This window comes from Aptenodytes patagonicus, chromosome 6, assembly GCF_965638725.1.
Source record: "Aptenodytes patagonicus chromosome 6, bAptPat1.pri.cur, whole genome shotgun sequence".
Lineage (NCBI taxonomy): Eukaryota > Metazoa > Chordata > Aves > Sphenisciformes > Spheniscidae > Aptenodytes > Aptenodytes patagonicus.
The window spans coordinates 70246693-70266414 of NC_134954.1; the positions used below are offsets into that span (position 1 = coordinate 70246693).

The following is a 19722-nucleotide window of genomic DNA, read 5'->3' on the forward strand; positions in this document are numbered from 1 at the left end:
GAAAGTCACCACACATCTTTCACAAAGGCTTAACATCTTCTGCAAAGTGTGAGATAAGACACATCAGGGCAGTACAACGTATGAACCCAATCACGCACACACAGACAAAAACTGAAGAAGGTCACTGTCTTTTTATGACAGACCTATTTTCAGACTGCCTATTGAACTACAAAACCCTACAGGGTAGATACGGTTTTTTGAACTGCTGCAGCTCACCGCAGCCAGTTGAAAGGCCACCAAAAGACCATGGGATCTCCAGCCTGAGGAAGCACAGGCTGCACACCAGCCTTGGGGAGCTCACATGCAGCATGGCTTTTACTGCACAGCGACTCTGATTATGCTGTATGAAGCGTCCTGGTGTAGTCTTACTTCATAAAAGTAGTTCAAATGACTATCAAGGATCTATAATTGGAATATTGTGACTCCTGCAGTAAGGACAGCAGTGCAGCGTTGCATACTTGCGTACCTTATGCTATTTCAACAAATGGGCTCTGAGCAGTGGTGGAGGTACTGGCCACCTTAGAATCATAGAAACATTAAGGTTGGAAAAGACCTCTAAGATCATTGAGTCCAACCGTCGACCCAACACCACCATGCCCACTAAACCATGTCCCTAAGTGCCTCAACTACTCGTCTTTTAAATACCTCCAGGGATGGGGACTCAACAGGGCAGCCTGTTCCAATGTTTAACCACTCTTTCAGTAAAGAAGTTTTTCCTCACATCCAATCTAAACCTCCCCTGGCACAACTTGAGGCCATTTCCTCTCGTCCTATTGCTTGTTACTTGGGAGAAGAGACCGACACCCACCTCCCTACAACCTCCTTTCAGGGAGTTGTAGAGAGCAATGAGGTCTCCCCTCAGCCTCCTTTTCTCCAGGCTAAACAACCCCAGTTCCCTCAGCCGCTCCTCATAACACTTGTTCTCCAGACCCCTCACCAGCCTCGTTGCCCTTCTCTGGACACGCTCCAGCACCTCGACGTCCTTCTTGTAGTGAGGGGCCCAAAACTGAACACAGTATTTGAGGTGCGGCCTCACCAGGGCCGAGTACAGGGGCACGATCACTTCCCTACTCCTGCTGGCCACACTATTTCTGATACAGGCCAGGATGCCATTGGCCTTCTTGGCCGCCTGGGCACACTGCCGGCTCATGTTCACCTTGAAACTACCTGGACCCTACACTCCTCCTACTATGAAAAGCAGCAAATACGATTAGACTTTTAAAGTAGAGCATTTACGAACATACACACTTACAAATGCAGGATATGCACACATTACATTGTTGGGTGGGGTAGGAGGAGAAGAGAGAGATGTTAGGATCTACAGACATGCCTGAAGAAGGGCAAACTTAACCTAATACACAAGACAGACCTCCCATCCCACCTCACTCTCACCAGTCTATTCTTAAGGACATCTCTTCCGACATATTGTTATAAGATGTGGCAGACCCGCTCCCAGTATGTGGGAACATTACTTAAGCATTGACTCCTCTTCCTTTTAAAAAGAAAATTGGTTACGGACCTCTATCAGCTCAAAATAATAACGTGACTCTAGCTGCTATACTTCTACTTCTGTGAGTTTGAGGTTCCTGATTTATAAAATACTTATTTTCATATCATAGTTCACCAAGTGTGCAGAATTACTGTTGGGCAACTCCCAAACTGATATTGAGCTCCTCCCTCCAACCTTTTTCAAGGCTTCCACAGTATTTCTCAAATTCCCGTAGGCTATGGGAGCTAGCTCCCACAGAAGACGAGGTTTGCTAACTATACAGCAGCAAGTTCTGGGCAAGGATGTCAGCTACGCAACTAACACCAAAGTTCTTAACAAGATCTGGGCTTCAGAATCAACAGATAAAAATCTTGGTGGTTTTTTTTTCTGTTGTAAGCTCACAGTGGCAGTGTATAATCCAGCAAAGGTCTGTTCGCTGTGCTTCACACTTGCCAACATTGGGAACTACTCTTTGAAATTCAGGACTCATGCGAGTCACCAGGAATCATGTATCCCAGTAAAAAGGGCCACCTACAACCTACGTAATGCCATTTGCCAACCTTAGAAGACACCTAAACTGAGTTATCAGCATGCTGCTGTCAGACACCGTGCAACAGTGATCACTGTGGTATCTCAGGGAAAACTCCATTAAATTATCGGGATCCCCTCAGATACACAGGCAGAAAACCATTTGAGAGATTTGCTCCAGCAAAACGCAGTGCGGGACACACTCATTGCATCTGAACAACAACATAACTCCCCTCTGGAAAGAAAGGTCACTTACCTGGCACTGCTCTTCTTTAAGATGTTTTGCCTATACGTACACTCTCACTGGAAGCATGTCTACAATCAAACACTGCAGGCACACTATCCATAAGAACATGTCTAAGCTTTCGCTGTATTTTTTAAGATTTCATGACAGGAAAAGGGGAGTAAACCTTCTTCTCTTTTACTCTCAAATGAAGTCACACTGTTTTCCATACCCTGTTTCTCGGCAGTAAAAAATAGAAGGATGGGGCTGTGAATTACATAGAGACAACGTGCCCCAGAGGAAAATCAGGGAGTTTATCCGTATCTGTATGTTTCTCAGGGGAAGGTACAGGCTGCTCACCTAAATGAAGGGGAATAGCAGCCTCCTGGTTGGAGTAAGACCTGTTACAAGTGTGAATGGAGCTCCAAGCAGCTGCTTTAACCATCACGGGAGCTGACACATTTTGCTTGTCTGACACACAAGCCCAGCGCACTCCGTAACCTCTCAGTCAGAGGTACGGATACTTGGTTATACTTTCTGAACACCGTGAAAGAAAGGCAGTGTGTGATAACATCCACCAGCAGGGCATGAGGTCTGGGACAGAAGACAGAAAACTCCATCTGACATGCTCTCTGCTACAGCTTTCCTATCAGATGTGACTGCTGTCACACCCAGCAACGATGTGCTCTTCAAAGGTTCATTCCTGCCTTTCTAATAGACCAGGACTCCACCACCCCTATGCTGGGATATCCTATTAGCCATGTGGGTGATGCCCAAACCTTACGGTCATCAATGGGATTAAAACTTTGTATCTTGACATTGTCTCCTGCTCTTTGGACAGAGCAAGGCTGTTGAGGCTCCTGACCTGATTAGGTGTGGGCCTGTTACAGAGCTCAGTGTGCGGCACGCACACACAGGTCACCAGATTTAGACATCGGCACATCCAGGCATGGCGATGCAGGTGGAAACCCCTTCCCCGAGGCTCAAGTGCAATCCCTGCCCAACCTCTTGAGCTATGCAGGTGGCTGAACACTGATCTGTTGAGCAGATCATCGCTTCAGCTAGTGCTGCCGTGAATCTACATGTGCTTATCTTACTCTCTTTATCTCTAACGAATCATCAAACACCCACTTAGGTGACACAAGGTTGCTGCTTGTGCATTACCGACATGAAACACAAGTGAGAAACTGACTACACAGCTTTTTTTCCTGAAATCTTCTGAGGTGCCAACTCTTGTAACATTCAAAATTGTTTATTTAAGATTCAGAAAAATTCAGTGACCAGCTTGCATAAACCTTTTTTTTCCTCCAGGTTGAACATTCACTTTAAAAGAGCTTAACAGTAATCCTAAATTAATATATCCCTTGAGTTTCCATGGCAGTTTCAGACCTTCCCTTCTACTCACCTGTGAAAATGAGTTTTTACTCAGAGTAACTACACATCAGTTCTGATACGATACATATTCTGTGTATGTACTTGCCTTGATATTTAAAAATTACTCTTTCTTTTGGACAAAAATGGATCATTATTAGGTGTAGTAGCAGTAGTAGTATTATCTTCTTTCCAGGAAAAACTCATTCAACACCCTCCTGAAGCCAGCAGACGGTTCCCTCTGTTCAGGTACTACTTTGAAGACCGCTGTCAGAGGTCATGAGAGTCACAACATGTACTAAGTGATGTGCAGCTGGCATAGGAAGCAAAAAGATGCTTTATGCTTCTTTGCTCCTTTTTGTCATCTTACAATGCGGGCACTAAATTAGAAACCCTTATTTTCACAGATCTGTATTTCACACATGTGGAGGCGGTAAGCACAATAAATTAGAGAACTAGGATGATAAATTATCATTCCCTCTGTCAGCCATACTTCTGCCCATCTAAGACTTGAAAAATGCCAAATGCCTCAATATCTTTGCAGAGATGCCCAGGGCTAGACAGACAAGATTCACTGTTGGTTTGCTTGTTCCACATGAAAAATGCCTTTATTTTTAAGGCTGATTACCTTGAGGACATTTTATTATCACTGACATTTCTTTCCTTTACCGATAATCTTCTCATCCTCCAAAAAAGGGGATGCATGTGAAGATACTTGGTTTTATTCTGACACATTATGCACTTTTATGTGAAACAAATTTTCTGAAATGTGTTTACACAAAATTTTATTACGTATGTGACCGCACTGATTCTGGTCACTAAGAGCTTGATAAAAATAAAATAATTACTTTTATATTAGGACCTTCTCCACAATCTCACTGATAGATAATAAACTTAGGCAGAAGTTTTAAAGGCATTCCACCACAGAGCTTCCCTTCTGCAAACATCAAACCCCGTGACTGTCTTGGAAATGAAAGACCAATTAAAAAATGCACATCAAAATAAATATTCTCAAATGCACTTCCTAGTGTGTTTATCAACAGGACTGTATTCATGATGGCAATCTTAGTTGTGGGGAATGACTCATCAAAGTAGCAAGAACATCATCCATCTCAATTTGTCGTTTTGAACTTTTGTTGTCATTATTTAGTGTTTATGCAAACTCTTGCATAGAACAAGAGGCCTATCACAAGGCAGAGACTCCACTGCACTGTTGTTACATGTAAATATACTAGTATAACCTCTGTGGGAAAAAAAAAAGATCCATTAGACACAATTACATAAACTTCGGCACAAATGCTTTTTTTTAATATGTTTTGCGTAGAGCTTCTCCGTTCAGCAAAGAATTTAAGAACCTAGTTTGTGATGGAGCACATCATGCCACCCTTCAAGCTTACATGTATTTTTTTTTTCTGTTGAATGAAAATGTGGGTAATGAAAGTAAAAAGAGACATAGAGCCGTATCATGGTCACCCAGGAACCGGGAACCATTCCTTAGCCTAAGAGTAAAAAGAAAATGAACAGTGTATTTCAGGGTTAGATTTATCAGAAGTTCCATTTCCCTGAATAATTTTAACACCTGGTATTTATGGAACCCACAAACTGCTTCACATTGCTAAGAAAAATTATTAGTACTGTGGAAGAAAAATTTTACCCTGATGAATTCAGTGAAATAGTACAGTACTAGCATTTCACATGAAATGCCATTAGTATCTTCAGGAAAGCAACCATAAAAAGCCTTGCAACTATACCCTGAAGAGACAGATGTTTTAATCAGTGATACAGGCACATTTATCCAAATTTTTTTCTTCTAAGCTTATGTCAGCTTAAAGCACACATGAATCTGTGGCATTAATAACAACAAAAAGGCTGCGGAAATGTAGAAAGTTAAAAATTTTTGTTGTTCCTTGTAAAAGTTTTTAGAATTTCCTACCCAAAATTATTTTAGTGAATTTATCAGGATGCACGTATAGGTTATTGATCAGGTTCTCAATCTTTCACCCTCCTGCTCCTTGAGTGTTTTGCAGAGCTACAGAGCCTAGAGATTCTGAGGCTGTTAAAGGATTGTGAGAAACAGTTCCTATGGAGAACCTTGGTAAAGTAAAAAACAAGCAAAAAAAAATCCATTGGGGATTATTACACCGATGTGTAATTTAAAGATCTTTGAGGCATGGCAGTGGTAGAGCTCAATATCTCCATCAAAATTCTGCCTATAAACTTAAGACCAGATTCTCATCTAATATCCAGTATCTAATAGCTCCACTGACATCAACTGTGTGTATTTCTAAGAAAATAAATAAATTTAATTTTTTACAAAGTAATTTATATTTAAGCAAGTGTAAAGTAAATGAAAATGTCTCACTAAAAGGAAACGTGAGACAGCACAATAAATAAATTTCATCAGGTCCATGTAAGAGTTCATGATCTCAAACTCATGTTACTTGTATGCCCACTAGTTAAAAGTTAGTTCTACCTGAGTATTAAAGATATGAGATTCTCTGCCAGAAAATAAATAGTAACGTTTCTGAAAAGACCAACTACTTACGCCTCATGACAACTGTAATTATGCAAAAATTGAGGGCCTAATCCATCTCTGATGATGTCAGCGGAATAAAGGCAGAACCTGTGGAATCGTAGCTGTATGGTATGAAACTATTTAATACAGTATTTTTATAGAAAATAAAATAGTTTAAAAATTCTATCGACATAATATACAGCTATACACCTAAGTTATCCAAACATGTGCAGAGCTGCAAAAACATTCAAATAGAAGTTGTATAAAAAGTAAAAATTGTCATTAAGAAAAGGAATTTAGCCATTTGTACAAAGTAATGTTCTTTCCCTTCAATTTGTCCTTCTTTAGTTTTCATTTTATAAGTTAAATTTAAAAATTAGTCAACACACTGAATTAAGTATGTAGATTTTCATTTAAATAAATCAGTCAACAATTTTTTTATAAAGTATTTAACACTTCATTGTAGAAACATAGGCAAAATGACTATTATAACCAAAATGAAAAATACTGTTCAATTTAAAAAAATGTACTTAAACAAGAACCTGAAAAAGTTTATGATATGCATAACATAGTTCAAGCAAAATTGCACTAGTATTACATAAATCAAGAGTTTTATAAAGGCCCCAATATGGCAAAGTTTAGAAATAGGTAGTATGCATGCACAATAGTACAACAAAAATCTTTTATAAAACAGCAGTTATTTTTGTAATGCTTGTACAAAGGGAATAAAGAGCAACCACAAACATATTTAATCTGTTAGGTTAATATATTATGATAGCTAAAAGTCAGTCATGTCTAGCAGAGGAAGGAAGAGTCCTCCACAGTATATGTGTGAACAAGTCTTTTGTGCCTTTAAAGTTATGTATAAAATATTTCGATTCAGTTCAAACCTGAAAGAAATTGTATTCTTTATTTCCATCAAAATTAAAAAAGGTGAGTCAGATTTTTCCTCTTAGCAACAACAGAAAGCAGACCAGGTCAGAGCAAGTGCTGGAAACTGATACTGATGCTTTTCACTTTCGATAATCGGATTGTGATATTTAACCCAGACTATTGAAACTCGGGCTGAGGTAAGGTTTCACTAATATACAATTTGGTTATGTTTTACCTCCGCAATATCACAGTTTATCTTCATTTAAAGAAACTGCTGTGTTTTTTATTCTTTAATATCTCTAAACAGGTACGACTTTTTTGATTGTCAAAACCGAATGCTGTGATCATCTGTGTGTGCTTAAGGTTTGGGGTTTGGTTTTTTCCCTACTGCTTGGTATGTCTTGGGGAATTATTAATCCGTAAGTAATGCATGTGATTAAGTGAATAAACATATAATGCATGTGTAGGCAATGCCCTCTTGTGCTCTAGGGTGGCTACTATCCTACAGGACTGTTGGAGTTCATATGTTTTGTCCCACAGCAAGTAAGGTTTCAGCTTCCAAGATATATCGTTACTATGTTCTATAAGGTTTTAATAAATACAAAGCTTGTTTACATGGTATATATGTTTAGTATATCATGTACAGTCACTGAATTTCTGAAACATAATCATTGTGTTCATGCAGATCATTAGATGTTTCATTTCTATAGTCTTGTTTACTTCTTGGCAACCTAAAGCTAATTTAAAAGCAAGTTATGTTTGTTTGTGAAAAGTTATCTAGCTTTATCAGGATCTGAAGAGAAATTCTAACGGGCACAAAGAAGAGAGTAGACCATTCAATCATTCTTTCACCATTTAAAATAAACAAAATTACACACTGTACTACAGCTTCCAGACTACATAATGAAAAAGTGCAGATACCATCTTCATTGATTAAGTAGAACCAAAAAAGTTCATAGAAAATAGATTGCTCATTTTCACGCTACAAACGAATATGTTGTTTGCAATTTTAACAAATTTAAAGGTGTGTTATTTCAGCAGCATTGTTGTAAATTGTACCGTAGTGCAGTTTCTTTTTCATAAAAATACCTTACAAATGGTCAGTCAAAAGTCATCAGCAAAAGAAAAACCCAGAAAACAATCAACCAAACAAAAAACAGAGGTAATGCTGATGCCAAAACAATTATAATACTGTTGGTACATAGAAAAGTAATCCTTATATTTTATACATTTATACAGAGTATAAAAGGTAACAGCAGATTATGCCACAGTCTCCCTTATCCCAATATCTATTTTCTTTGGAAGGAGTTCTCTTCTTTCATCAACACTTGCTAAGGAGTTTCGACAGTTTTGTCCATCCATGTATAACTTTGCATATACTGGATTGGCGTAATTTGTTGGCTGCAGAGAAATGAAGCATATATTAGATCAGTCGGATGAAACCAAAATAAACATTTATGGAAATGGAAATGGTTTTGTTAAAGCAAGAACAAGTACACATAAAATATAATTGGACATATTTAATAGATACCTGGACTTCTGCAAACCTGATAATGAGTTAATTATTCAGTTAAAAATTAAATTCATGATGAGACATGCTATTAAAATAATCAATGACATGACATGCAGCATATTATGATATTAAAACCATAAAAACAATGACAAAAATTAAAACAAAAACCTGGAAAAATGTCTCTGAAGTTGACTTGTCCACCTTATTACACTGCAAGATTTCAGAATAGATATGAAGAAGTTTATAGAGAAGGTGCACTGTGAGACCATGTGACAAGTTTAACAGTAGAAAACTGCAACCAACAGTTTCCGTATATTACCTGTTCTAAGACATCAGCATCCCATCAATAGCTGACCATGTTTTCGAATTCTGTGGCCCAAATATACAACATAATTTGACCAAAAATTCAATACTTTTGTAATGTAAATTAAACTTTAATAATAAACCAGCATAACTGTTAAAATATCATAGTAGTTACAGCTTGAGAAGTATTTTCTCAACAATTTTGGTAGTTTGGACTGTAATGAAAAAATCTGTTGAAATGAGTGGTACTTCAGTATAGGACAAGTCCATTTTTAATTCTGCAAAGCACTTCAGTATATGAGAAATCTCCTGAGTCTGACAGCACAGAAGGATGTATAACATGGATGAAAACATACTCTCCTATCACTCATGCTAAGGAGAAAGCACTATCCAAGGATCATCATGTAAACGTCTCCACTAATTCCTTCATACTTTGTGTCTTTATTGTCTCCTAGAAGACCTTTGCTATCCAACTAGATGTTCAGCTTTTTACCTATTATTATTTTCCAGTTATTACTGGAAAGGGTACCCTGTGGTCAAAATCTTCCTCTTTCTTATAACTAACAAAACAGCACAGCTTTGCTTACACAAATACTGAGCGGAACACCAGTAAGCTATAAAATAGGTAAATTAATTTGTTTGGTGTACGTAGGATGTGGCTAAACTTTAAATTACCCAAAACAGAAGTGGGCAGGTTTTCTTGGCTTGCAAATATCCTGAGTACGCCCTGGGTAACAAGGAATGAAAGATGTCTAGAATCTTAGTTCTTCCCTTCCCTGTCGATCATTACCATTTCTGAGCCCAGGATTCAGATATTCCTCAGGCTGGCTAGCTACGGCAGCCACTCATTTAGTTAGTTAAAAGCTGCCTATTCCATTTATTACAGATGACAAAGTGGTTGCCTGGTGTTTCACACTTTCCTGGAATGGAGGCAGAAAAAGGTGCGTCACATAGAAAGAAAGAAAGAGAGAAGGAAAGAGAGAAGGAAAGAGAGAAGGAAAGAGAGAAGGAAAGAGAGAAGGAAAGAGAGAAGGAAAGAGAGAAGGAAAGAGAGAAGGAAAGAGAGGAAAGAAGGAAAGAGAGGAAAGAAGGAAAGAGAGGAAAGAAGGAAAGAGAGGAAAGAAGGAAAGAAGGAAAGAAGGAAAGAAGGAAAGAAGGAAAGAAGGAAAGAAGGAAAGAAGGAAAGAAGGAAAGAAGGAAAGAAGGAAGCAGCTACTCTTCTATATTAATGGAACATAAATATGCAATCAACTGCTGTAGTAATTTATGAGAGCAAACTCTCAGTTATTCTTGTCTTTACATTTGTCGTAATGATTATAATCAGAAATTTAGGAAAAGAGAAATTTAGTTTTATTTCAATTGACAGGACTTTTTATTTCATTGACAGTCATTATTAAGGATGATAACCACAACAGAACAGAGACACGGCATCTATGTAGTGCCTTATGGAGTTATTAAAATTATATATAGTAGTAGGGTCTGTCTCATGATACCTCTTTGAGTGGGTACTGATAGCATAATGCAGTACAGTGAGGTACGGAAAGTAACTGGAGTGACTTGAATAACAGCAAGAGTTAATGTTAGAGATGGGCATATATTCTAGCTTTCACCATCCACGGTTTTGTGCTCCATCAGAAATATCAATACCCTATACAAATTTTTAAACTTCCAAATACAACATACTGCAATCATGCAAGAACGCAAATGGCACAAAAGATGGATATATATACTGAGGCACATGAAAATGAATGCCATATTGATCTCCCTTTTTAATATTTCAGATTTCAATGTTTTCAAACATCATGCTAAATTGTAGTCAAAGTCTGATGTTTTAAAAGTAACTATTTTATGATAAAAATTGATTGAAAGCTGAACAATCAAAAAATGCATTGCAAATATTAAAGGAAATTGTTCATTTTAGTGTGTATCAAATTCCTCTATAATAAAATGACTTGTTTTCATTTATTTGGGAACTTCTTTCAGTTAGATAAACTTCACTAAATGCATGTAATTACATATAAATTGCAAATATATCAAGATACATGGCTGTGAATGCTATGCTAAACTTATGTAATACTAATATTACATTTGTAATATTAGTAATACAGCAAGCATTATGTAATACTAATATTACATAAGTTTATACTTATATTTATATTACAATGTGTAATACACATTGCTTACTGGTTTTCATTCCTTTGCAAAGATACATTTGCAGTTTTAGATCATGTTACAATGATGGGTACAGATAAAATTTTGTATGCAGAGAGGAACCCTTTACTTCAAATAGAAAATGTCTTATTTACCGTCATTCTTCTTGCCATTAAAAGAAGAAAAACAAAATTAAAAACAAACAGAAAATGCCTCTATTCAAAAAATGATGACAAACTTTCTTTAGAAAGGGGCTGTGGTGGAATGAAATGGATTTGAATCATCATTTCTCACCCCTGTTGATAGTGGTCCTTTCAAGTCAGAGTTTAGGTAGATTGATGGAGCTGTGTGGGGAAGCTTGAATGCAGTGGGCCCTCCCCCTATGTATCTGGCCTGTATAAACAGAAAATTTTAGTTTCTGTGCTAATAGAGCATTCTCCACGTGTACTTATCAACACTGTTATATAAACAGTGCACCGATTAAAAACATTATTTTAGAGTGATCTACAATTTCAAAAATCTACTTACAGGTCTTCTTCAGCATGAAAAATTCTTGCATTCAATACGAGAATAAAATTCAGCATTTTAAAATCATTTTCCATTAAGGATTAGAGCCAGACTTCACAACAAGCATTGGCTCAGTTACTCTTCCTCCAGTAAGTAACTCCATTTTCAGCTTACCGCTTGTATTCAGCACACTGACTATGTGATTCAGCAATGACATTCCTAGAGCTAACGGTAATCCGGTTATTGCTTTGTCAGAAATGCCACAGAATGATGGCTGCCCTTTGGTGTATGTCTGATTACGGAGCTCTAGGAAAGATATCGCAGCATTACCCCGTTCATCCCATGTCACATCACTCAGGGAGTTCAATCACTGAAGAGTGGTGCTGCAGAAGTGACAGCATCTTTACAAGAAAATGATAATACTTACTAGCTTTGTGTAAACATTTAATCTATCCAGCCAGGACTGAATTCTTTATGCCTTTGGAAGTTTTCATATATGAAATAAATTAGTCTAATATGTATGCATACACTCTTTCACGCTTCAAACAGTAGACTGCACAATAATGTATTTCCATTCAGTATTTGCGACTAGACTAAAAAGATAGGTTGTGATTTGGCAACTTAAGGCAGATGTATCTATGACAAAAAACTCATTTCGTAGTTTAGTTCTAACTCTATTTTGGTAAAATGCAGGCACTAGGAAAAACGTCCATCAGCAAGCATCAGACTGCAAAACATCTGTTAATATATATATGACATTTATTCTAATGAACTCTAACTTGCCTTTATATTCATTAACTAAAGATAAATGTCATTGTTTTATGTTTCTATTAATTAGATTTAAAGTCAAAACCTTTGTAAGATATAAAATAAGTAATGGGTTTGCCACTAGAAAAAGAAAAAATTACCTTTTCTGCATTTACAGTAAAATCTGAGGCTAAAAGACCACCTTCACTGTGATCATGGCCCACCTCGTACATGTTGTATGATGGATTGCCAATTTCTACATTGATTCCTCCATTTATAATGGGTTGTCTTCTGATAGTTTTTGTCCTATAATGCATAAACACACAAAAAAGAAAGTAGTGACTTTTCAACTCATTTCTTGGATGCTTAATCCTAAAATAGTAGAAATTTTATTTTATTTCTCTTTAATCATTAAGACCAACAGGATGAAAAAGTGGTTCCTGCAGAGACAATCAGAAAATCCTTCCATTTTTCAAACAAAGTAGCAATCTGAGTCTATGTGTAGATCTCACATAAGCTGGAAGTAGCTTTTTATCATTTTTCTCAGTTTGGCTGTAGCGGTATGAATTCATATAAAGCGCTCACTCGTTCTCTACAACCCTGACTTCCTCCTATTATTTCCAGATTTCCCTCACTTCCCAAGGAAAGCCTTGCAAATTCATTGCAGATTCCCTGCAGTAATGAAGACGGAGCGAACATGAGTCATGTTCCCTTGCTCATTCATTTCACTTCCATTTGAAACCAGTTGCCCAAAGTCAGTTGTAATCTGAGGACAAGCAAATGGTTTCATTACGATGCATTAAAAATGTATGAACTTCTCATAGTTCCAGTTTGTATTCCCTGCCAGTGGTTATTGGAAAGCTGAAGTTCAACTTGAATTTTTTCAAACTTCAGTAAAAGACAGAGTCTTATTTTTAACCTTGACTTGGATATCAGTAAAGATAAGTGATTGAGTTGAATTGTTTTAGTTGCTGAATTCATTTCTTTTAGCTAAGGAGGTGATTTTAATCTGAGCAATTGAAATAACCTCAAGAGGGTAATTTCTCCCAGTGCAGTATGTTCTCTAGAATTACACGGGAATAATAGGGAGGTCACAGTCAGGATGATAATAGTCGAGTCCTCTTGTTTGGTTGAGAAGGATGCAGTCAGTGTCTGAAATCCAATACACTAAAGGATCTGTACATTTCAGAAATGGCATAGAAAAAATATTTCCTAAAATAAGCACTTATCTGTAGCGTACAAGTGTTGAACATCTATACCCAGTTTAATACTTGACAGCCTTCTTTGAAGAGATTAAAAACCCCCTAAAATACATTTTCAAATATAATTTTAAGAAAAAAAAGTTCTTTATTGAGGTTAGTTCTATTTCTCTATTGAAGATCTATTATTTAACAAGTTATTCACAATAACTTAAACAATTTACAGGCCAGCAACTGGTTTTCAGGATTTGGCTATCACTAAGCTTGGGTTTTAGGTACAGCAGCACGTAATGACATCCATGGAGCCTGGCAGGGTCAGTGTTACTAACAGTATGGTCAGGGAATGTATTTATGTTGTTGGCTTTTCAAAAAGGATTTAAAAATTAATGCTTACTAGTTAGCACCAGAGTTTGCAAGGGAAATGCTATGTATGATGCTAGATGATTGTATCTTAAAAGATTCTTTTAGTCTGGAGGACTGAAATAGTCTCATAAATGGTCACATTTGCAGAAACAGTAGATTCATCACATATTTCTAAAGGACTTTACAAAAGAAGACATTATCTTGGTTTCAGAGGTGGGGTAACAAGCCCCAGGAGAAAGGAAGACAGCTGCTCAAGACCAACCAGCAGGCCAACTATAGGCCTGAAGTAAATGGTTTCCTGTCTGATTCGCACTCCAGGTCTTCCCTAGTTGGCCATGTCCTTATTACTAATGACCTGCTACGCCACCTGGATGCTCACAAGTCTATGGGGCCGGATGGGATCCACCCGAGAGTGCTGAGGGAGCTGGCGGAGGAGCTCGCCAGGCCACTCTCCATCATTTATCAGCAGTCCTGGTTAACGGGGGAGGTCCCGGATGACTGGAGGCTTGCCAATGTGACGCCCATCTACAAGAAGGGCCGGAAGGAGGATCCGGGGAACTACAGGCCTGTCAGCCTGACCTCGGTGCCGGGGAAGGTTATGGAGCGGTTCATCTTGAGGGCGCTCACAAGGCACGTGCGGGACAACCAGGGAATCAGGCCCAGCCAGCACGGGTTCAGGAAAGGCAGGTCCTGCTTGACCAACTTGATCTCCTTCTATGACCAGGTGACCCGCCTAGTGGATGAGGGAAAGGCTGTGGATGTGGTCTACCTGGACTTCAGTAAAGCCTTTGACACCGTCTCCCACAGCATTCTCCTCGAGAAGCTGGCGGCTCACGGCTTAGACAGGTGTACTCTGCGCTGGGTCAAAAACTGGCTGGATGGCCGGGCCCAGAGAGTTGTGGTGAATGGAGTCAAATCCAGTTGGCGGCTGGTCACGAGCGGTGTTCCCCAGGGCTCAGTTTTGGGGCCAGTCTTGTTCAATATCTTTATCAATGATCTGGATGAGGGGATTGAGTGCACCCTCAGTAAGTTTGCAGACGACACCAAGTTGGGCGGGAGCGTTGATCTGCTCGAGGGTACGAAGGCTCTGCAGAGGGACCTGGACAGGCTGGATCGATGGGCCCAGGCCAATTGTATGAGGTTCAACAAGGCCAAGTGCCGGGTCCTGCACTTCGGCCACAACAACCCCATGCAGCGCTACAGGCTTGGGGAAGAGTGGCTGGAAAGCTGCCTGGCGGAAAAGGACCTGGGGGTGTTGGTCGACAGCCGGCTGACCATGAGCCGGCAGTGTGCCCAGGCGGCCAAGAAGGCCAATGGCATCCTGGCCTGTATCAGAAATAGCGTGGCCAGCAGGAGTAGGGAAGTGATCGTGCCCCTGTACTTGGCACTGGTGAGGCAGCACCTCAAATACTGTGTTCAGTTTTGGGCCCCTCACTACAGGAAGGACGTCGAGGTGCTGGAGCGTGTCCAGAGAAGGGCAACGAGGCTGGTGAAGGGTCTGGAGAACAAGTGTTATGAGGAGCGGCTGAGGGAACTGGGACTGTTTAGTCTGGAGAAGAGGAGGCTGAGGGGAGACCTCATCGCTCTCTACAACTCCCTGAAAGGAGGTTGTAGCGAGGTGGGTGTCGGTCTCTTCTCCCAAGTAACTAGTGATAGGACAAGAGGAACTGGCTTCAAGTTGCGCCAGGGGAGGTTTAGATTGGATGTGAGGAAAAATGTCTTTACTGAAAGAGTGGTGAAACATTGGAACAGGCTGCCCAGGGAAGTGGTTGAGTCCCCATCCCTGGAAGTATTTAAAAGACGAGTAGATGAGGTGCTTAGGGACATGGTTTAGTGGGCATGGTGGTGTTGGGTCGACGGTTGGACTCGATGATCTTAGAGGTCTCTTCCAACCTTAATGATTCTATGATTCTACTAGGAACCTTTCCTTGTTGAATCTGCATCGCCACTAACATCACTTTCTTGTTTCTCTGAACACGAGAAAGCAGCTCTCTCAGGTGTCTGCATACAGTAGAAACACTCTTGCTTCCCCTGCCATCCCACATGGCCTTTGAAGAAATGGCCCAAGTCAAAATGCCTAATGCACTCCCTAAGTTCATTGTCAGCTCTAAGGCAGCTAAATTCAAGAGAACAAAAGATTCACTGTTCAGTGCTGGAATTTGGCTTTCTATGCAAGATACTAAAGAAATACAGTAATGATGACAAGGCTGGGACTCTTGTCATTGTTGACAAGACATTGTTTACATCGTCACTATAACATATAAAATTGAACATTGTTTACATCTTCACTATAACATACGAAATCGAAAAGAACTAATCAAAGTAAATAAATTGAACTGTAACTACAAACTGGAAATTCTGCACAGGCTCTATCTGAAACTATTTATAGATATGAACAATATTAATTACGTGGTTCCAATGAAATACACTAATTCTATTTACTAAGTTCACTAAGTTTCTGGATAAAATTATTAACACTTGTACAGCCTTGGCAGGATTGAGCAAACCGGATAAGAACTACGTTTTCTTACCTAGTGTATGTGGAATATAAGTATAAATAATAGACACGATTGTTCCAGCAAGAACCAAAACGTAACTAACTCACTGCATCCAGAAACAAGTTTTGGGTGGTTTGTTGTGTCTTTTTTTAATATCTGCTCAACATATATAAAGTGAATTTTTTATATCAAAAAGATGCACATACTTTAAAGATTTACTTTTTTACTTCATATGTGAATATGAAATTACTTACCTTCGTTTCCTTTTGCAAAGAAATAGTCCAATTACCAGAGTAGTGATCAAAGTCACCAGTAAAACAAGAGGAACAATGATTGCAATGCTTCCTAAAACAGGAAAAGGAAATATCATTGAATACTCACAGTTACATCTAATAATTTCTTCACAGTTGTAAAACAGTTAAATTAATTTAAAAAGATAATTTCCCTCACCAACAAATGCAATTTCATGTGATGAACTTCACTGATTTGAGATTTTAGTGTTGATCAATTAAAAAAAATATAATTACAGATAATGGTGTACACACAAGTACTTTTATCAACAAATCAGGAATTTCCTCTTTCTGGATACCAATATACTTCGGACTAATTCCCTGCCCTCGTTTGCAGCGATACTGTATGAAGGTGTGTGGAATCGCTGAACAATTTGGATTGGAGTGGCATGGCCAGTGACTTTAACTGCCACCACCATCTTCAGTAGTTTATTTAAGTCACGCAATTATTAATTAAAAATATTCAGTAGGCATGGCTCTGATTGAAGGATTCCATTACTAGCATTTATATGTATTTATTACTTTTATTTGTGGGAAAATGAAAAGTAGTACGCAATATTCATTTCTAGATAGTTGGTGCATTCCTGCATTTTACTGCATTGTACTTGAGAGCCAATAATTTTGTTATGTTGATATAGGCAATCAAGGAAACTACAGTAATGCTTAACGTAGCAGAAAAACAGTGCACAGATCAGACAACGACGTTAAAGGGAAGGAGGGAACAGGGAAGAACAAAATGGGCTTAACATTATTTTGGCAGATAACTTCACTGAAATGAGACTACCTGCAAAAATAAGGTCAGCAATTGTACCCTTCTAAGAATCTCTCAGCTTTAATGTAAGTATCTGGCAATAAAGATATACATGCAACAAATAATTTTATGTTATAAAAAACTGGCCCTTATAAACTACACAACTCCAGTATAAAGCCAATGTGGAATGACATGCATATGAATGACATTCATATTCATATGACATGCATACCACAATCCTTAACTGGTGGAAAACAAAAATATTGCTGGTCGTTTCATTGGTTACATTTATTGATTTATTAAAAAAATCTGTTGGCAGTCTCTGCTCTACATTAAACACAGTCTAAATAAAATATTGAAAAAGATGCCTTGAATTCTGCCTTTAAGGCTTACTGAAAGCCAAGTCAGGTTGTCAGAGGCCTGAAATGAAGTACTACTGAATAAAAACTTGAAGCATCCCAAGTTCACTTTAGCTTATGAAGATTCAGCATGTATATGGCATTACAACAGTGCTATTTTTAGGTAACATTTGAGAAATAACTGGATGAAGTTCTACTTAGGAGGAAAAAAAAAAGTTCATTTTGTCTCGGCAGGTAAACACTGAAGGAAAAAATCTGAAAAACAGCCCACCAGGCATGAATTGCCATCTAGTGACCATGGTGCAGCCTGGGGCCTAGGAGCAGGCACAAGATGAACACCCGTTTCCCAAATCGTACCAGGTATTCCCTCAACGTGAAATACTGAACTAGGTTCTGGCTGCTTTTTTGCCCATTTCCAGCTTGTAAGTGTTATTCCACTTGTCTGGATCGCTAGGAAGATTTCATCTAAGCACCAAGCTGACCTGAATAGTGGGAGATACATTTTACTGCTCCAGTTGGGTTAAATGCATACAGCAGGGTACCATCAGCATACTCAATGCACCGCGGGGAACCTTGTCCAGTTTAAACTGCCAATAGTGTAGCAATACCATCCTTTTATGCTTACAGACATGTTTAAAAAAAATACAACAGGAGCTATTCTTACTTTCAGGATGATTTTCACAGTAGGTAAAATTCAAACCTCTGCAGACAGCCAATGCAAAAGTTATGAACTACTTACAACTCTATTTTTGATGCTTTCAGCAGGACTTAAATGGTCAGAGGTCTCATACTAGTTCTCTGCACAGCAGTGATATCACCGAGCACTTGCCGCTTTATACACTTTCTTTAAGAAAAGTGCAGGCTAGCCCTTGAAGCAGTGAGCGTATAGCATATGGCTTGCATCCAAACCATCTCATGAAACACTGAATGTCAATCAAAAAGTTGAGAGAGATCTACATTTGCTTTTTTTAAAAAAATAAATAAATAAATACAGGTAACCAGCACATTCCATGACACAAACTCACATTCTAAAAAATCACCACATTAAAATTTCTGAACTGAGCCAAATTTGACAAGTGATAGCAGTTATTTAAAGTACTTACTTGTACTGATATTGTCAGACTTGCTGCTTTTGGGAGCTGGCCTCTCACACTGTGTGCCTGACCAGTTGGCTGAACATCTAAAAGGATCCAATTAAGATGGTAAAGTTAATAGATGTCAGCCATTAACACACTAACCTACTAAAAGAGACCACCAGCATCTTCTCAAGAGCTACACAAATGACAACAGTGATTCTACAAAATAAACAATAAGCTTCATGGAAGGAGTCAGCAGTACTCTGCCGTGGCACTTACAACATTCTGAGTATGTTTTTAGTTTAAAACTACAGCTTTGTATCTCCAATTCTGTTATTATCACTGCAATCTTCATTCCAGAGTCCTTTTCTAAAATTCTTGAATAATAAAACAACAGGCATAATCAACGGTATATTAACATCCTATTAAACCAACTACCACCTACAATGCAATAATGAAGGAACACTTGAGCCGGATCCACACATAGCCAAATTAGTCCAGCAAGGCTTATTTGCTAAGGCACTTTATTTGCACCATATTGTTTTAGGGTCAGCTTTGATCTAGAAGCTCTAACAGCCACGTCCGTATTGCACAAAGCATACCTGACTGGACATGAACTACTACACGCATCCAGTAACCCAGAGTATCCATACCAATTGGCTCCTTCCACAGTTCTGCTGTCCCCCATTGCTCTGGATAATGCAAAGTTTACTGTAGAATAGTTCTTACAGACCTGGTCGTAATAATTTACTTGAACAATTAAGACCTATCTTTGACTAATATTCACAAATTAACTGAAGTTCCCCTTTTCTTTGCTAGCAGATGTAAACGTTTTCCTGAAAATTCTACAATTTAATGGCTTTATCTTTTTAAATTTTGAACTACATAACTAGATATGTATTTGCAGAAATATATACACGTGTGTGCATAAGCAGGTGTGAGAGTTAAAGCATATAGAGCTGTCCT

At 38.5% G+C, this 19722-nt stretch overlaps 1 protein-coding gene across 3 annotated transcripts in view; it reads right to left on the minus strand.

The window, feature by feature from the left end:
- Window positions 1-7565: 7565 nt before the first annotated feature.
- The window catches only part of LRP1B (LDL receptor related protein 1B), a 780133-nt gene continuing 767976 nt past the window's right edge, over window positions 7566-19722 (minus strand). For 2 of the 3 annotated variants that reach the window (XM_076343117.1, XM_076343116.1), the window contains exons 86-90: window positions 18784-18860; window positions 16535-16625; window positions 12382-12526; window positions 11261-11359; window positions 7566-8400 (exon numbers count right to left, since the gene is read on the minus strand). In XM_076343117.1, the coding sequence (XP_076199232.1) occupies window positions 8260-8400; window positions 11261-11359; window positions 12382-12526; window positions 16535-16625; window positions 18784-18860 (553 nt within the window). In that variant the 3' untranslated portion in view covers window positions 7566-8259. Of the gene's footprint in view, window positions 8401-8831; window positions 8882-11260; window positions 11360-12381; window positions 12527-16534; window positions 16626-18783; window positions 18861-19722 lie in introns of all 3 variants that reach the window. The other variant, XM_076343115.1, reaches the window with a different exon arrangement.